Here is a 15124-nt window from a genome sequence, read left to right on the forward strand (position 1 = left end):
CATCAGACTAGATCATCCATGGTGCTACACCAACACTGACAAAAGAGACCGGTTTCTTCTGGCTTCCTGCCTCAGCAACTATTATGATGCTGCCACCCGCCTGATGCCACACATCTGATGCCAAGTGCTCCTTCTTTCACCCACCATCTTCACCTGGTACTGGTATTGCCACCTACTTCCCCACTCTGTGGCCTCCTGATGCTGCTGCCACCTCCACACTCTGTCATTGTGCAACTCTGTGGCCTCCTGATGCTGCCGCCACCTCCACACTCTGTCATTGTGCCGCTCTGTGGCCTCCTGATGCTGCCGCTACCTCCACACTCTTTTATTGGGCCACTCTATGGTCTCCTCATGCTGCTTCCACCTCACCACTATGTCATAGGGCCACTCGGTGGACTTTTCATGCTGTTCCCACCCTCCCCACTTCATGGTTGGGCCACTATTTTGCCTTTCGGCCTGGCTAAAATCATCATTTATTTGACCCTTCTTCTAATCTGTCAGAAGTAAGGAAAAATGAGATGCACAATGGATCCTGTCTGTGTAGCAGCTCTAAGGCCTGTATGGTCCCATCAGAATTGGCTTATGATTTGGTAGCTAAAAGCAGGAGTGGGTACAAAACACAGAAATCATGCAAATATCCATTCGCGTGTCATCTGTTTTGGATCCACTCCTGTTTTTATTGGCATTAGCAATACTGATGGAATACTGACCAAATGCTGACTGAGTGAACAGACAGGATCTATTTTCGGGGAGTTTTTGTTCTGACAAATCAGAGGAAGGGCAAAATAATCAGTCAACACAAACTTACTGCTGACACTCTCTCCACTCTGTCGGGGGGCTCTACTTGTATAAGCATTTAATAGAACAGATTCTGTAGACATCTATGTGGAATCAGCTTACGACAGTGTAAAAGGAGTGCGTTTCTTCTTGGCGCTGTAAGGCTGAGTTCATACTTCAGTTAGTTGGGCAGCGAATCAAAGTTAACAAAGTGAAATACAATCCAAATTTCAGGAAAAATTTGATTAGTCAAAAAGGTGAATATTCCTCACGCTTCGTGTTAATTAATCAATTAACATGCTCACCTCATCCATTTGATCACAGAGAGGCCGTCATGGCCATCTTGATTGAAGAAATTGCACCAAATCTCCCGCACGCAGTCATCACGTTTTCTTCAATCAAGATGGCCATGATGGCCTCTCCGCGATCAAATGGATGAGGTGAATATGTACTTTTTTCTATTACCCCTGAAAGGCCTCAATGTGACTCTTAGATGCAGCAAATAGTGTTGAACGTGGCATCTTTGGGGTTCAATGACGGGGATGGAGCTATTCCCATTTACCGTCATTGCACCAGCGACATACAATGGAATGCGATTTGTGACAAAGTACTTTGTAATGAATTAAATTTGTTGTCAAAAAGCAGCCAAATCGAGTTTTTGAAAACTTCGCTCATCACTAGCTGTGATAATATGCCATGACTGCTGAAGCTAATTGCTTGATGTACATCGTTGAAGGAAGTGATTGGCTGTATTAGTCACGTGTGGTATATGGCATCTCGCCATTGCAGCCCAAACAATACGTCATGCCTGTTGCCCGGCAGAGTGGATTGAGCATCAGCACTGGATTGGAGGGGGCTCGGGAAGGTTTAATGTTTTTTTTTTATTGTTTTATGTGCTTAATCCTAGCTTGACAACTCCAACTCTAGACAACTCCATTATGGCACACAAAAGGGTCTTTCTTTGTAAACTTCTTGTAGGTCTTATTTAGTCTGTTTCTATTTATTACTGTAAATTTCTTTTGTCAGTTTCATTACCTTGATAGTCATTGGAGGCTTTACCAAGATGATGTCCTTCTCCACCAAAATGCGTTCCTCTGTCCCTTCAACCTCACACAAAGCCGTCATGCGGATTAGATTGTCTTCACTCATATACTGTTTATACTGAGCGTATGTCAAAGGGATTGAGATGTGTTTCCCTGGAGCATAATCAATAAGGAATGGCAAGAAAGAGTCATTGTGTGATTACCACTCTTGTGCTTAGGTTCAATAAAAACTAAAAAGGGATCACACAACACATTCACTAATATTTGGTTTGTACTAGTGTACCATAGCAGACAGATACTTGCTTTAATTTTATTAGACTCCTTTCAAGTTAATGCTATTGATTTCCATTATTCTGCTCCATTATAGGAGCAGAACAACAAAAATGGCAAAAGTGCTACATCTGGCATATACTGTAACCAACAGCGCCAAATGGACCCCTTCAACTGTAATGAGGTAGGGCAGGTTTCCGTTAGGGAGTCTGGCATTTTACTGGACAAAATAGTCCTGCATTGGTCCTACTCAGCCCCAACTCCCATGATATTCATATGTTTAGGGTCAGATGGGGCATGTGTTCTGGGGACTACACCACCTTTGTGTCCTAGTGGACCTCCACCACTCACTCTACTTGATGGCCAGTACTGATCTTATGGTGGCCATGCATGGATGTACATACTGTAGTACTCTCTTTTTGCAGTCAGTGACTTGGTTATCTCTACAGATTTCATACACTTCAGTAGAAAGGTCCACAATGTGGTGCATTAATAAGTAAAGGGGGTCTAGCAGGATTGGACCCCCACCCCAGTCGCTCAAATTATTATTTTTGATTCTTTGTACAGGGCATGGGGAGGAGGAAGGGGCAACCCAGAAAGAGCAACCGGACTGCTTTGCCTCATGCTTGCCTGTTCCTATGGCTCACCCCTTGGCTCAGCAGACTACAAGAGCAAAACATCAGTGTGGCTAATAAGAAGGGCAGTGGAGATCCCTGTGAAGAAGCGCTCCATTTTTTTTGTGGATAGGATGCGGACCCATTCATTTAATGGGTCCGCAAAAGATGCGGACAGCACACCGGGTGCTGTCTGCATCAGTATGTCCGTCCTGTAGCCCCGCAAAAAAAATAGAACTTGTCCTATTCTTGTCCGTTTCAGTTACAAAAAAAAACGGATGGTATACGGATGTCATCCTTTTTTTTTGCTGATCCGTAATTTGCAGTGGTGTGCATGTAGCCCTGTTTCCGTACAGCATTAAAATGTATCAGCTCCATGTAACCAAACTTAGCCACGGCCGAAGTTGCATGAGACTTCGGTGAATGACTATGATATTCCGATCTGTATATTTAAAAATGTTTTAAAATAGGAATCCAAAGTCGGCTTTTGTACTGGCTGGTACCTTGGTACCAAAGCCGACTTTGGATTTGTATTTTAAAATGTTTTTAAATGCACAGATAGGAATACCATAGTCATTCACTGAAGTCTTGCACAACTTCGGCCTAAACACAGGTTTCCTACATGGAGCAAATACATTGTAAATGTTGTACGGAAACAGCATTCCCAACAAAGTTTTTTAAATGAATAGGCATTGGATCTATGATCTGAAGCTCGATTCGCTCAAGCCTAATTGCCAAGTATGGTTATGTGCCATGTCAGCATGTAAGTATGGTCAAGCACATTACATAATTTGGGCTAAAAATTGAATTCATCTAAGCAATGTGATAATTAAATTGCTTGTTTCACTTTTACTTGCACACAGTGTGGCTAAATTTATTATAGAGAAGTATTATTACTTGCCGATCCCCAGCCACTGATGCTCCGGTGCCAACTGTTCTCCACTTCCTGTCCTGGTTCAACGTGTGTGAAATGTCAGGAAAGAGCCACTCAACCAATCATGTTAAGGACGATGATTAGCTGGGTGTACCTTTTATGACAGTTCCAGTGTGTCGACACCAGGAAAGGAAGTGAAGAGAAGCAAAAACCAGACTAGCATCGAAAGGACAGTAGCGGGGGATCGTTGGAGGCGAGTTATCCTTTCTTATTTTAAAATTGTTTGGCATTTTTTCAAAAAAAATCTAGTTTCTCATACTGTGTATGGACAATAGGACATCTTTAGATTCTCTATCACAAACTGTTTATCTGCATCAACATTACTAAATATATCCATGAATCGTAGTATATTCTTCTATCATATATTTTAAGACATACCTTCATTTGGCGTCAGTGGTACAATCTTTGTATCTGCCCAGATCTCATATTTATGTCTCCCAGTGTAAAGTATGCTGGAGGAGGTGATGTTCACAATCACTTTAATGTTGTCTGCTGCCAGGTTCTGCAAGCTCAGTAATATATCTATATTTTGACCAAGACTGGGAACTTGGGGAAGACTGAACATTCCAGACAAGACTGTGCCTCTTCTTGGTTTCTCCTCACCTCTTTTTCTGAAATATAATAGTTTTTTCTCAAGTTCCACTAAAGGACTATCTAATAATTTGTTGACTGCTTTCTCGAACACCTGTCTTTCCTCCGATGAACCTGAAAAGCAAAAATGGCAATAGTTTGCATCACTATAAAAAAATCAAATCCTACCAAAAATATACAGTGGGGTAACTTAAAGCTCATAATCTCCAATTTTACAAAGCTTCCACCTTCCATATACCTATTATAATACCGGTAATTTCTAATCATGTATGGTTATGTGGCAGAGGGTCAGGACAACCTCAAGCATCGGGGCCCAGATGCAACTTTTACTTCCCCTATAGCCTATAGCTGCACCCTAGAAAATAACTACAAAGTCATGAAAGGTATGTACATTTTCTGCCTAGTCTTTAGCTAATGCTTTATATAGAGGGAGTGGCAGGGGTGGACATACCATATGTGCAACCCACAAAGGCCTAGTAGATAGGGGATAAATGCAACCTTAAAAGCAGCTTCTTAGAGAAATATAAGGGATTGGACTATGATAAATGAGGGCCCATATAATGTTCTGGCCTGTTCTGTCTGTGCTCAAATGGGTGAAAAATTCCAAGATTAAAAAGGAAATTCAAGAATACTAAAACACTTCCTTAAAAGGGCCTTTCCTGGGATTTCCAGTACGTTAAGATGGGAGAGGAAGTGGAGAGCAGGAGGGACGAGAGCAGCATTGGAACAGCAGTGGTGTGGGATCGGTTAAAGTATTACTTTATTTTTATTTTTTACATTTACCCTGAAACCCCCTTAAGTTATATCCAGCATAAACTTTTACACATACAGTACCTCCCAAATTTGTAGACAGTCAAAGAGGGACACTTATAGTTCATGATGTAAAATATCCATATTTCCTGCATATCTATACACTTAAATAGTTTTCTTTTACTCAATAGTGCAAAAATGATCTGAATTTATTTAATCAAATAATGGAATAATATACAAAGCGGGCTATAATATACAGATAGGAACCAAACACACACTTTATGGATCAATATTGTAAATGTAATAATGCAAATCTATATTTCAGATCAAAAAGGGGCGGAGGCCAAAAGTAGGGACTGTCCCTCCAAAAAAGGGACACTTGGGAGGCCTGTTTTACATTAAATTGGACAGGACTATTACTTTACTACACGGTGCAATATAACCACAGTTCACAATTCACATAGACATCACTTGTCTTTTTAAGTACAGAATTCGTCTCAGAGTTTTGCATGCTGCAGCCACCAGGTGGTGATAAAGTAATATTGGATAGTGTCATCTGACAGCACCATGAAATCTGTTCTATTGACGTGTACGAAGCAGAAAAAAATAAAAATAAAAATAGGCTGCAAAAAAAACATAAAGATCTGATCTATTATTTTTGGTAGCATTGTGATTAAAAAAATATTAAAGATTTCCTTAAGCATTAGTGTGTTATGTACTCTGAGCACACTATGTTAAAAATACTATCACTACATTATAAGACAATGTAATTCCATTTTTACTTTTTTATCACAATCCAGCCTGCAATTGTGGTGGCTGTTGTTTAGGTTGTTTTTCTGTTGTCTAAGTGGTACTGTGCACAGTCCATACATGCAGAAAAGGCACAGATTAAGAATTACACATACAGTCACCCTTAGCACTATAAGGGCTCGTACACAAAAACCTATTGCGGATCGTATGCGGACCTATTCAGTTAAATGGGGTGAACAGCACACTGCTTCCACAAAAATATAGAACATCTCCTATTATTGTCCGCATTACGGACAACGATAGGACTGTTCTATTATCGTCCGGACATTCAGTTACGCAAAATGCAGAATGCTCACAGCCAGTATTCGTGTCAGACTGCAAAAACAGCTAAGGCCGTAGCATACAAGAGAAGAGGTACTGTGCCGTGTCCATATATACAGAATAACAGCAGATACTGAGAATTACACCCAGTGCACATATATATAGAATAAGAGCAGATACTGAGAATTACATCCAATATACAGGACAACAGAAGTGGTACTGCACACAGTCTATATATACAGAAAAATTGGCACTGTCCAGTGTCTGTATATCAAAGAGAAGTGGCACTGTGTAGTGTCAATATAAATACAAGAGACTGTACATTGTCCACATATACAGGACAAGAGATGCAATAATGTGCAGTGTCAATATATTCAGTGGTACTATGCTGTGTTCATTTATACAGAAAAAGAGAAGTGGTACTATACAGTGTCCATATATACAAAATAAGATCAAATACTCAGGATTACACCTAACAAATAGCACAAAAAAGTGGTATTGTGCAGTGCGCCCATATATACTGTACAGACGTGTTACAGGATAAGAGAAGTGGATGTCCATACATACAGTAAACGAGTAGTTGTGCTGTGCAGTGTCCATCTACTCAGGGCCGGCGTCATAACCCGGCATCCCCGGGCAAGTGCCGGGGCCCAATGCTCCTGGGGGGGCCCACTGATCTGCTATGAGCACTTCCATCAATACAGATGGGAGCTCTCACTGCTGTCATTTCACATACGCAGTACCCCTTTGGTGGGCCCTCTGAGCTGCAGAGACTCAGGACACGCCCCCTCTACACAGGACACGCCCCCTCTACACAGGACACGCCCCCTCTACACAGGACACAGAGAGACCGCAGGGCTGGAGCTGGAGCAGAGAAGTGTGAAGACAGTCTGTGAGTGAGTCTGCACTGTGACTGTCTCTTGTCTTGGCTGCTTCATTCTATTTAGTGGTTTTACTGTTTCATTAATCTGTTTGTCTCCATGACACCTGCCCCCCCCCCCCATTCTGTCCTATCTCATCCTCATGGAGCCCCTGCTGTCTCCTTTCCTCCCTCATGTATCCAGGGCTCCTGTTCCACCCTCCTATTTCCTATTGCTGCTCTACACAGACCTCCTGCCACTACTTCTTGTATGAATCCCCCTCAGAGCCCCTTCCACCTACTTGCTGTGTCCACCCCTCCTGTCCATCCAGGGCCCTTGTCTCACTCCTCTGCCTCTCATTATGGTGGCATCTGAACCGCATTCACCATAAGGACCTTCTAACGTCACAGGGTCATGTGACTGTGCCCCCCACCCCGTACTGTGCCCCCCACCCCGTACTGTGCCCCTTTATACCCTGCATTGTGCCCTCCTACCACACCCTGTGCAGTGCCCCTAGTCATTCCCTGTACTGTGCCCTCTTATACCCTTTTATCCGGTCACTGTATGGTGGTTTTATCACTATATGGCGGTGTTATCACTATATGGCGGTGTTATCACTATATGGCGGTGTTATCACTATATGGCGGTGGTATCCAATAACTGCATGGCCATAACTGTATCCCCTTCCCTGCCCACACCACTTTTTTTAGACCTGGCATGAGCGGGAAAAGATACAGATTGCGGTGTTAAGGACCTTTGCGCCACATCTGTGTCAGAAATACGCCTAATATAGACGTATTTCTATATAATAAATGACCCCCTAATTGTATTATTATTCGGGGGTAGGGCTAATATCTTTATATTATATAGATTCTATTGTATTATACTGTGCCCTGTATTTCCCAATAGATAAATGATCCTTGAGAAACACAGTCATCATCCCTGACCACCAGGACCAGGTAGCGCTCTGTCAGTACATGGCGGCCTCCCCTCTCCGCCACGCTGCTCCGCTGTGTACTGGTGCTTAGTGTACTTTCACACTTGCGTTGTTCTTTTCCGGCATAGAGTTCCGTGACAGGGGCTCTATACCGGAAAAGAACTGATCAGTTTTATCCCCATGCATTCTGAATGGAGAGTAATCCGTTCAGTTTGCATCAGGATGTCTTCAGTTCAGTCGTTTTGACTGATCAGGCAAAAGAGAAAACCGTAGCATGCTACGGTTTTATCTCCGGCTAAAAAAACTGAAGACTTGCCTGAATGCCGGATCCGGCATTTTTTCCCATAGGAATGTATTAGTGCCGGATCCGGCATTCAGAATACCGGAATGCCGGATTCATCCTTCCGGTATGTGCATGCGCAGACTGAAAAAAGGTGAAAAAATAAATGCTGGATCCGTTTTTGCCGGATGACACCGGAAAGACGGATCCGGCATTTCAATGCATTTTTTCGACTGATCAGGCATTTTTAAGACTGATCAGGATCCTGATCAGTCTTACTAATGCCATCAGTTGGCATACATTTTGCCTGATCCGGCAGGCAGTTCCGGCGACGGAACTGCTTGCCGGATCTCTCTGCCGCAAGTGTGAAAGTAGCCTTATTCTGACACTAGGGCTGGGTTCACATCCAATTTTTTCCATCCATTTAATGTATACCAAAAATGTATGCGTTAACAGATGCCTCAGACTGATGCCGTACAGTGGCGTCCGTTCACCATACAGTTCCATGGTAAAAAAACATATACGTTGACGTATGCATTTTTTACTTGACTCTGCAGGATACAAAAACGTGGAGTGCTGCACATTTGTATACATCAAACCGATAGGAAAAACGTAATGTGAACACACATTGGGGGGGAGGGGGGCGTACTAAATTTCGCTGTGGGGCCCAGTCAGTTCTAGCTACATCACTGCACATCTCCTTCTCTCCTCCAGGCCTGGCCCACTTCTGCAGCGGGCTGCCGTAGATAAGGAGCGCAGGGAGCTGCGGTTAGTGAATGACAGGACCACCAGCTCCCCTGCAATGATAGGTATGCGAGGGGGCCACTGGGGGGTCATTCATCACACTGTGAGGGCCCCTTACACAGTATAATGACTCCCAGTGCCCCCCATTTAGTATAATGATCCCCATTGACCCTCCATTTAGCATAATGACCACCAGAGCCCCCATTAAATATAATAACCCCTTGTGCCCCCTCCATACAGTATAACCCCCAGTGTGGGGGCGACTGGGGGTCATTATTCTGAATGGAGGGTCACTGTGGGGTCATTATACTGTGAGGGCCCTTTACATAGTATAATGACCCCCAGTGTCCCCCATTTAGTATAATGATCACCAATGACCCTACATTCAGTATAATCACCCCCAGAGCCCCCTCCATACAGTGTTCCCCCAGTGTGGGGGCTACTGGGCGTCATTATTCTAAATGGGGGCGACTGGGGGTTATTATTCTGAATGCAGGGCCACAGGTGGTCATTATACAGTGGGGGGGGGGATTGGGGGTTCATTATACTGTGTGAAGGGCCACTAGTAGTCATTATACTGTGTGAAGGGCCACTAATAGTCATTATACTGTATAGGGGCCACTGGGGGTCATTATACCGTGTAGGAGCCACAGGGGGACATGTCAATGTAAAAAAATGCCTCATGGGGGCCCACTGGGATTTATCGCCCAAGGGCCCACATGAACCTGGAGCCGGCCCTGCATCTACTGTATGCAGAATAAAAGCTGTTTTCTATCACACAATGATTACACCGTTAAAAAATTTGTTATACCCCTTGAACATTTCCATATTTTTTTTAAATTATAAGCATAAACTTTAGTGGAAGACTTCAGGAACCAGGTGACAACGAGATTGAGGATGTGCACCATGCAGGGCGCATAGGTCAGCCCTCCCTGAAGCAGTGCAGACAAAATGTTCTTCCCATTTTCAGTAACCATGGTTCCTACTTCCAGTTGGCGAGGAGACAGCCAGTGTTCGATTTCTTTATTGATGACACAAAGCAGTTCCTCCCTGGTGTGGCTTAGTTAGCCAAGGCTGACCAAATGCAGAACCACATGACAACACCTAGCTTTGCACAGGTGATATGGTGGAGGACAACTGTGTACTGTGCTCAGAGGGGAGGGTGTTTTGCTGCAGCAATCAAATATATATGCTGGTTCCATTGAATTGAAATTGAACCCCTCCAAAAAAACTTTTTACTGCAACCATGTGAAAATGGAATTCACGGAAACAAACAATTGAGGCTTGACACTCAATTTCTCATTATCAGTCATAGGTAGATTTCTGCCCTTACCCTGTGTTTAGCTGTGGAAATTATATATATATATATATATATATATATATATATATATATACTGGTTTAATTAAATTAAACAAGTCCCCAAAAAAATTAAATTCCAACCGGGTGAGAAATAAATGAACGTAAAATGAAGATTAAGGGCCATGTCTGACACTCAATTTTTTGTTAACACACACACTGAATTTAGAATTCTGCCCTACCCTGTGTTTTGCTGTAGTAATCACATATATATATGCTGGTTTAATTAAATTGAAAAATCCCCAAAAAATTTAATTCCAACCGTGTGGAAATGGATAATGAGATTTGATGCTCAGTTTCTCGTTATCACTCAAAGGTAGATTGCTGCCGTGCCCTGTGTTCTGCTATAGCCATCACGTATATATGTTGGCTTAATAAAATCAAACAATCCCAAAAAGGAAAATTGAATCCACAGAAATAGACAATTGAGGCTTGTATTTCAATTTCACATTAACATTCACAGGTAGATTGCTGCCTTACCCTGTGTTTTGCTGTGGTAATCACATATGTATGATGGTTTCATAAAATTCAAATTAAACCCCACCAAAAGAAATTATAAATGTTAGTTTCATTAAATTGAACAAGTAAAAAAAAAAGATATATAATTCCAACAGTGTGGAAACTGAATATACAGAAACGGACAATTGAGGTATGACCCTTAATATCACGTTAATGCTTACAGGTAAATTGTTACCCTAGTGCAGGGGTGGGGAACCTCCGGCCCGAGGGCCGTATGCGCCCACGGTATCATTTCATGTGGCCCCCGGCCCCCTGCCAGTACATAATGTGAAAATGCTTATGACCCCTTCCATTATGGAAGCGGTCATTAGCATACGGGAGGCACAGGAAGGTGAGAACAGCACTGCACTGGCTGTCCTCACCTTCCCTGGTCTTCTTTCAGCCCCACACTGTGTCCTGACACATCCAGCGTCAGGACGCAGTGCATGTAGACGTGCACTATGACCTGACGCTGTGCGGTGTGAGGTGACAATATAGTGCGGCAGGAAGAAGAACAGGGAGGGTAAGTGAATCTGCCAAGAGGCAGCGCCGTACGGAGCTGGAGAGGTAAGTTTATTTGTTTATCTTAAATACAGTATCTGATCTGATGTCTGATTGGGGCTGATCTGAGGCTAAAGGAGGGTGGGGAGGGTCTGATGGGGGTCTGATCTGAGGCTTGGGAGGGTCTGATCTGAGGCTGGGGGTGTCTGATCTGAGGCTGGGTTTGATAGGGGTCTGATCTGAGACTAGGGGGGCTGATGGGGGCTGATCTGAGGCTGGGGAGGGTCTGATGGGGGCTGATCTGAGGCTAGGGAGGGTATTATGAAGGTCTGATCTGAGGCTGGGGGGTCTTATAGGGGCTGATCTGACCCTGGGGGGTCTGATGGGGGCTGATCTGAGGCTGGGCGTCTGATCCGGGTCTGGTCTGAGGCTGGGGGTCTGATGGGAGTCTGATCTGAAGCTAGGAAGGGTCTGATTGGGGTCTAATCTGAGGCTTAGAGGTCTGATGGGAGTCTGATCTGAGGCTGATGTAGGCCTGGGGGGTCTGATAGGAGGCTGATTTCAGGCTGATGGAGGTGGGGGCAGATATTTTGCTGAGAAAGGGACAAAGGCAGGGACAGTTGCGAAGAAAGAGGCAGGGAGAGTGAAAGCTGGGTGAACCCCTCTCTGGACCCCCTGGGTTTAGCTTCCTGCCATTAATGTCAAATAAGTAACATTCTGAACTTAAAAATTAGACTGCTATGTGTGGTCAATATGGCGCCTGTATTGTATGTAATATACTGTATATATATAGTGCAGGCGCTATTTTGTGCTGCAAAAATACAGCCCTCTAGATTATTTTAATTGAAGTGCAATTTCTGTAACTTATCCCTAAGTCAATTATATGTTTGACCAAATACAGCAGTAAAAAATTTTTATTGAGAATTTTGTATGGCCCCCGAATGATGTTACAAATATCCAAATGGCCCTTGGCAGCAAAATGGTTCCCCACCGCTGCCCTAGTGCAAGGATGGGCAAACTGCGGCTCTCCAGCTGTTGTAAAATCACAACTCCCAGTATGCAGCTATCAGCCTACAGCAGGGCATGATGGGATTTGTAGATTAACAACAGCTGGAGAGCTGCAGTTTGTCCATCACTGCCCTAGTGTATATGCTAGTATCATTAACTTTAATACCCCCCCCCCCCAAAAAAAAAATTAACTGAACTGTGTGTCTGTGTGTACAAATAGTTCTTAGTAGTATTTGATATGCTATGCTAGGTTGATAATAGAACATGTTTCACTTATTCCACCACCACCCTCCCTGACTGTCCCTGATTGTTATTTTCACTGTCCCTGACTCCCACAGATGTTTTTTTCTGGCAGACACTATAAGACCCAACCACCCTCATCCATAGCTCAGCACAGAATAGTCTTCTGCTCGTTCTGCTAGGGCACCTCCCTGCCTGCTGCAGCATTGATTGGATCATCCAGGCTGTCTGTCAGCCGGTGAGCCAATCAGGGCATACTCTCCCCTCCACTTTCTTTCAGGGTCATGTGAGACCATGTGATCCAGGAGAGTCAGTGTCTTGCTGCCATTTACCGTACATGGTTATTTCTCTATATTCCTTAACAGGGCAAATAGATAGAATTTGTCTTTTTCTTTACCTTCTGGGTATTTGTATTTATTTGTGACATCCACTCGGTCATCACTTCCCACAGCTTTTGTGCTTATAAATTTGCCAATGTATTTGGTGTCATTAGAAATTCTTTTCTTTGTGCCATCATTGTAGTAGATCCAGTGTGAAAGATCAGCATTCACAGATGCAAACATGAAGGCTACATCATAATTAAGGTCAACGTCACCTTCTTTTATAGCCACAAGAGGTGCAGGACCACAACGATATATTCCTAAAGTCAAAAGAAATTATCATTGACTAATGACCATACTATATATAAAATATGATGCATGTCTGCATTTAAAAAGAGAGAATAGCTATTTATGACTAGTGGGAACTAGTACCGTCACTTTTCTCCAGTGGTGTTGAATCCATCACTTGCCATCCATTGTAAGCTGGAGCTAAATCTTTACGAGTGAACCAAGCCTCATTCCAGACATGAAAATTCCTGTAAATACAAAATTTATACAATTTCAAAGAAATATGTTCAATATCTTCCAAAACCTATGCAATATTCTTTAATTATTGAACAAAGAAACTGTGCAGAGGAAAACTTTTCCTCTGATTCCTCTGCATAATTTCCATTTTCTTCTGTTGGGAAGTTTTGACCTATTATGCAAGAATTAGGCATGAGCAAAAAGTCATTGCTTCTTACGCATCAAGTCTAGGCAAAACTGTGGATCTATGACTCCAAGAGGTATATAACTGTCTACTTGATGTAAGCAACCAACCCCTATTCACCCAATGTGAAAACAAAACAATGTTTGGTTGGCCTAGTAGAATTGTAGACTCCCAGTACAACCAAACCAAATGTCTACAGGACTCACAGGTATCCTGTGATGAGAAACCTATACTCACCTGTTCCCTGCCACTCCATTCCATCTTCTTGGCTCCCTTTCTCTCTTTATTGGTCTAACGGTCCCCATTTGTTAACTTCTGTAAAGACTGGGTCATGTGTGCCTCTACAGCCAATGATTCGTTTTGACATGTCCCCAAGCAGCACATAAACCAGCATTGACATGCCACTTGGGGACACATTACGTAAGACTTAGAGAGGCACATGACCAGAACTTGACAGACTGGGACTAGAAGACAGGTGAATAAAAGCAGGTAACGCGCGAGCAGGTGAATATGGATTTCTTTACAAATACTTCAGCCTGGGGTTCAAATAAAAAAAATCCAGATCAACCCCATTAACACCATCAGTACTCTAAAAAAAGAGAAACCTAGAGAACTAGAGGTATTAGCATTACCCCTTTGCCCCATTGTCTGCAAGTGATAAAGGGGTGGGAGCAAGAAAAACTTTTATAATAATGACTATGAACCTTTAACTATTGTATGCTTTTGCCAATAAGGGTTACATTTCCAGTCCTCAGAATACATTTTTGTGTTAGGCTGGCGGCTTGTGTGCACCTCTGTCCTGCTTTCCCAGGCGGGCATCTCTACACTCACTCTGTGTGTATTTGGACTAGTTCTCAGTGAACATCCTTTTGGCACTGCTACAATTAATCCTTCCCTCTTTCTCCCTGTTCAGTAGCTGACTAAGGAGCTGATTAGTCTCTCTGTTTAGCTGGGCTGTGATTACACCTCATTGCCTGAGCTCTGAAGTTTTCAAGTGTCTAGTAACCAGCAAAGATGTGATCTCTTATCTGAATACCCATGTACTGTGTGTTGTCTGAGAACTGATTCTGCTCCTAGCCATCTGCCCTGACCTTGGGATTGCTATCTGGATTACACACATACTAAGACTGCCCCGACCTTGGAATTGCTATCTGGAACACGCACATACTCAGCTTGCTCTGACTTTCCTGATCCTATGCCTTTTGCCTGATCCGTTGGTGCTTCACACTGGTGTTTCTCACCTCCTTGAGTCAGCTGCCAACTACACCAGGACTACTCCAGCAGCCTGGTTGGTTCCCTGTGCCAAGTCAAAATCTGTGTGCTGGAGTTAAAGGGTGAATGCCAGGGGACTGCCAGGACAATGCCCTTAGGTTTAGCCCAAAGTTAAACTGGTTAGTTGGCACAGTAGGTCAACATACCCGCTGTCCCTTACCATTTAAATATGAACCAGGGTGAAAAATATCAAGAGCAGCAGGAATTCTAGACCATCTTGTAATTTCCTTTTTGGTGCACAATACTCCTTTACAGTGTGCATCTGGTCAGACAACCCATGGGATTGCTCATAGTTGTTCCTGACTTCAGTTCTAGCCTACATGATTGAATCTCCAATTCTCTTTCTAT

General features: G+C 43.3%; 1 protein-coding gene across 1 annotated transcript in view; it reads right to left on the bottom strand.

Moving 5' to 3' along the window:
• The window catches only part of LOC121003831 (protein-glutamine gamma-glutamyltransferase E-like), a 113754-nt gene that overhangs the window by 11696 nt on the left and 86934 nt on the right, over positions 1-15124 (bottom strand). Inside the window, exons 8-11 of the mRNA XM_040435747.1 lie at positions 13228-13331; positions 12873-13115; positions 4017-4343; positions 1813-1973 (exon numbers count right to left, since the gene is read on the bottom strand). Coding sequence (XP_040291681.1) covers positions 1813-1973; positions 4017-4343; positions 12873-13115; positions 13228-13331 — 835 coding nt within the window. The remainder of the gene's footprint in view (positions 1-1812; positions 1974-4016; positions 4344-12872; positions 13116-13227; positions 13332-15124) is intronic.

The sequence above is a fragment of the Bufo bufo genome, chromosome 6 (genome assembly GCF_905171765.1).
Source record: "Bufo bufo chromosome 6, aBufBuf1.1, whole genome shotgun sequence".
In the NCBI taxonomy this organism is placed as follows: Eukaryota; Metazoa; Chordata; class Amphibia; order Anura; family Bufonidae; genus Bufo; species Bufo bufo.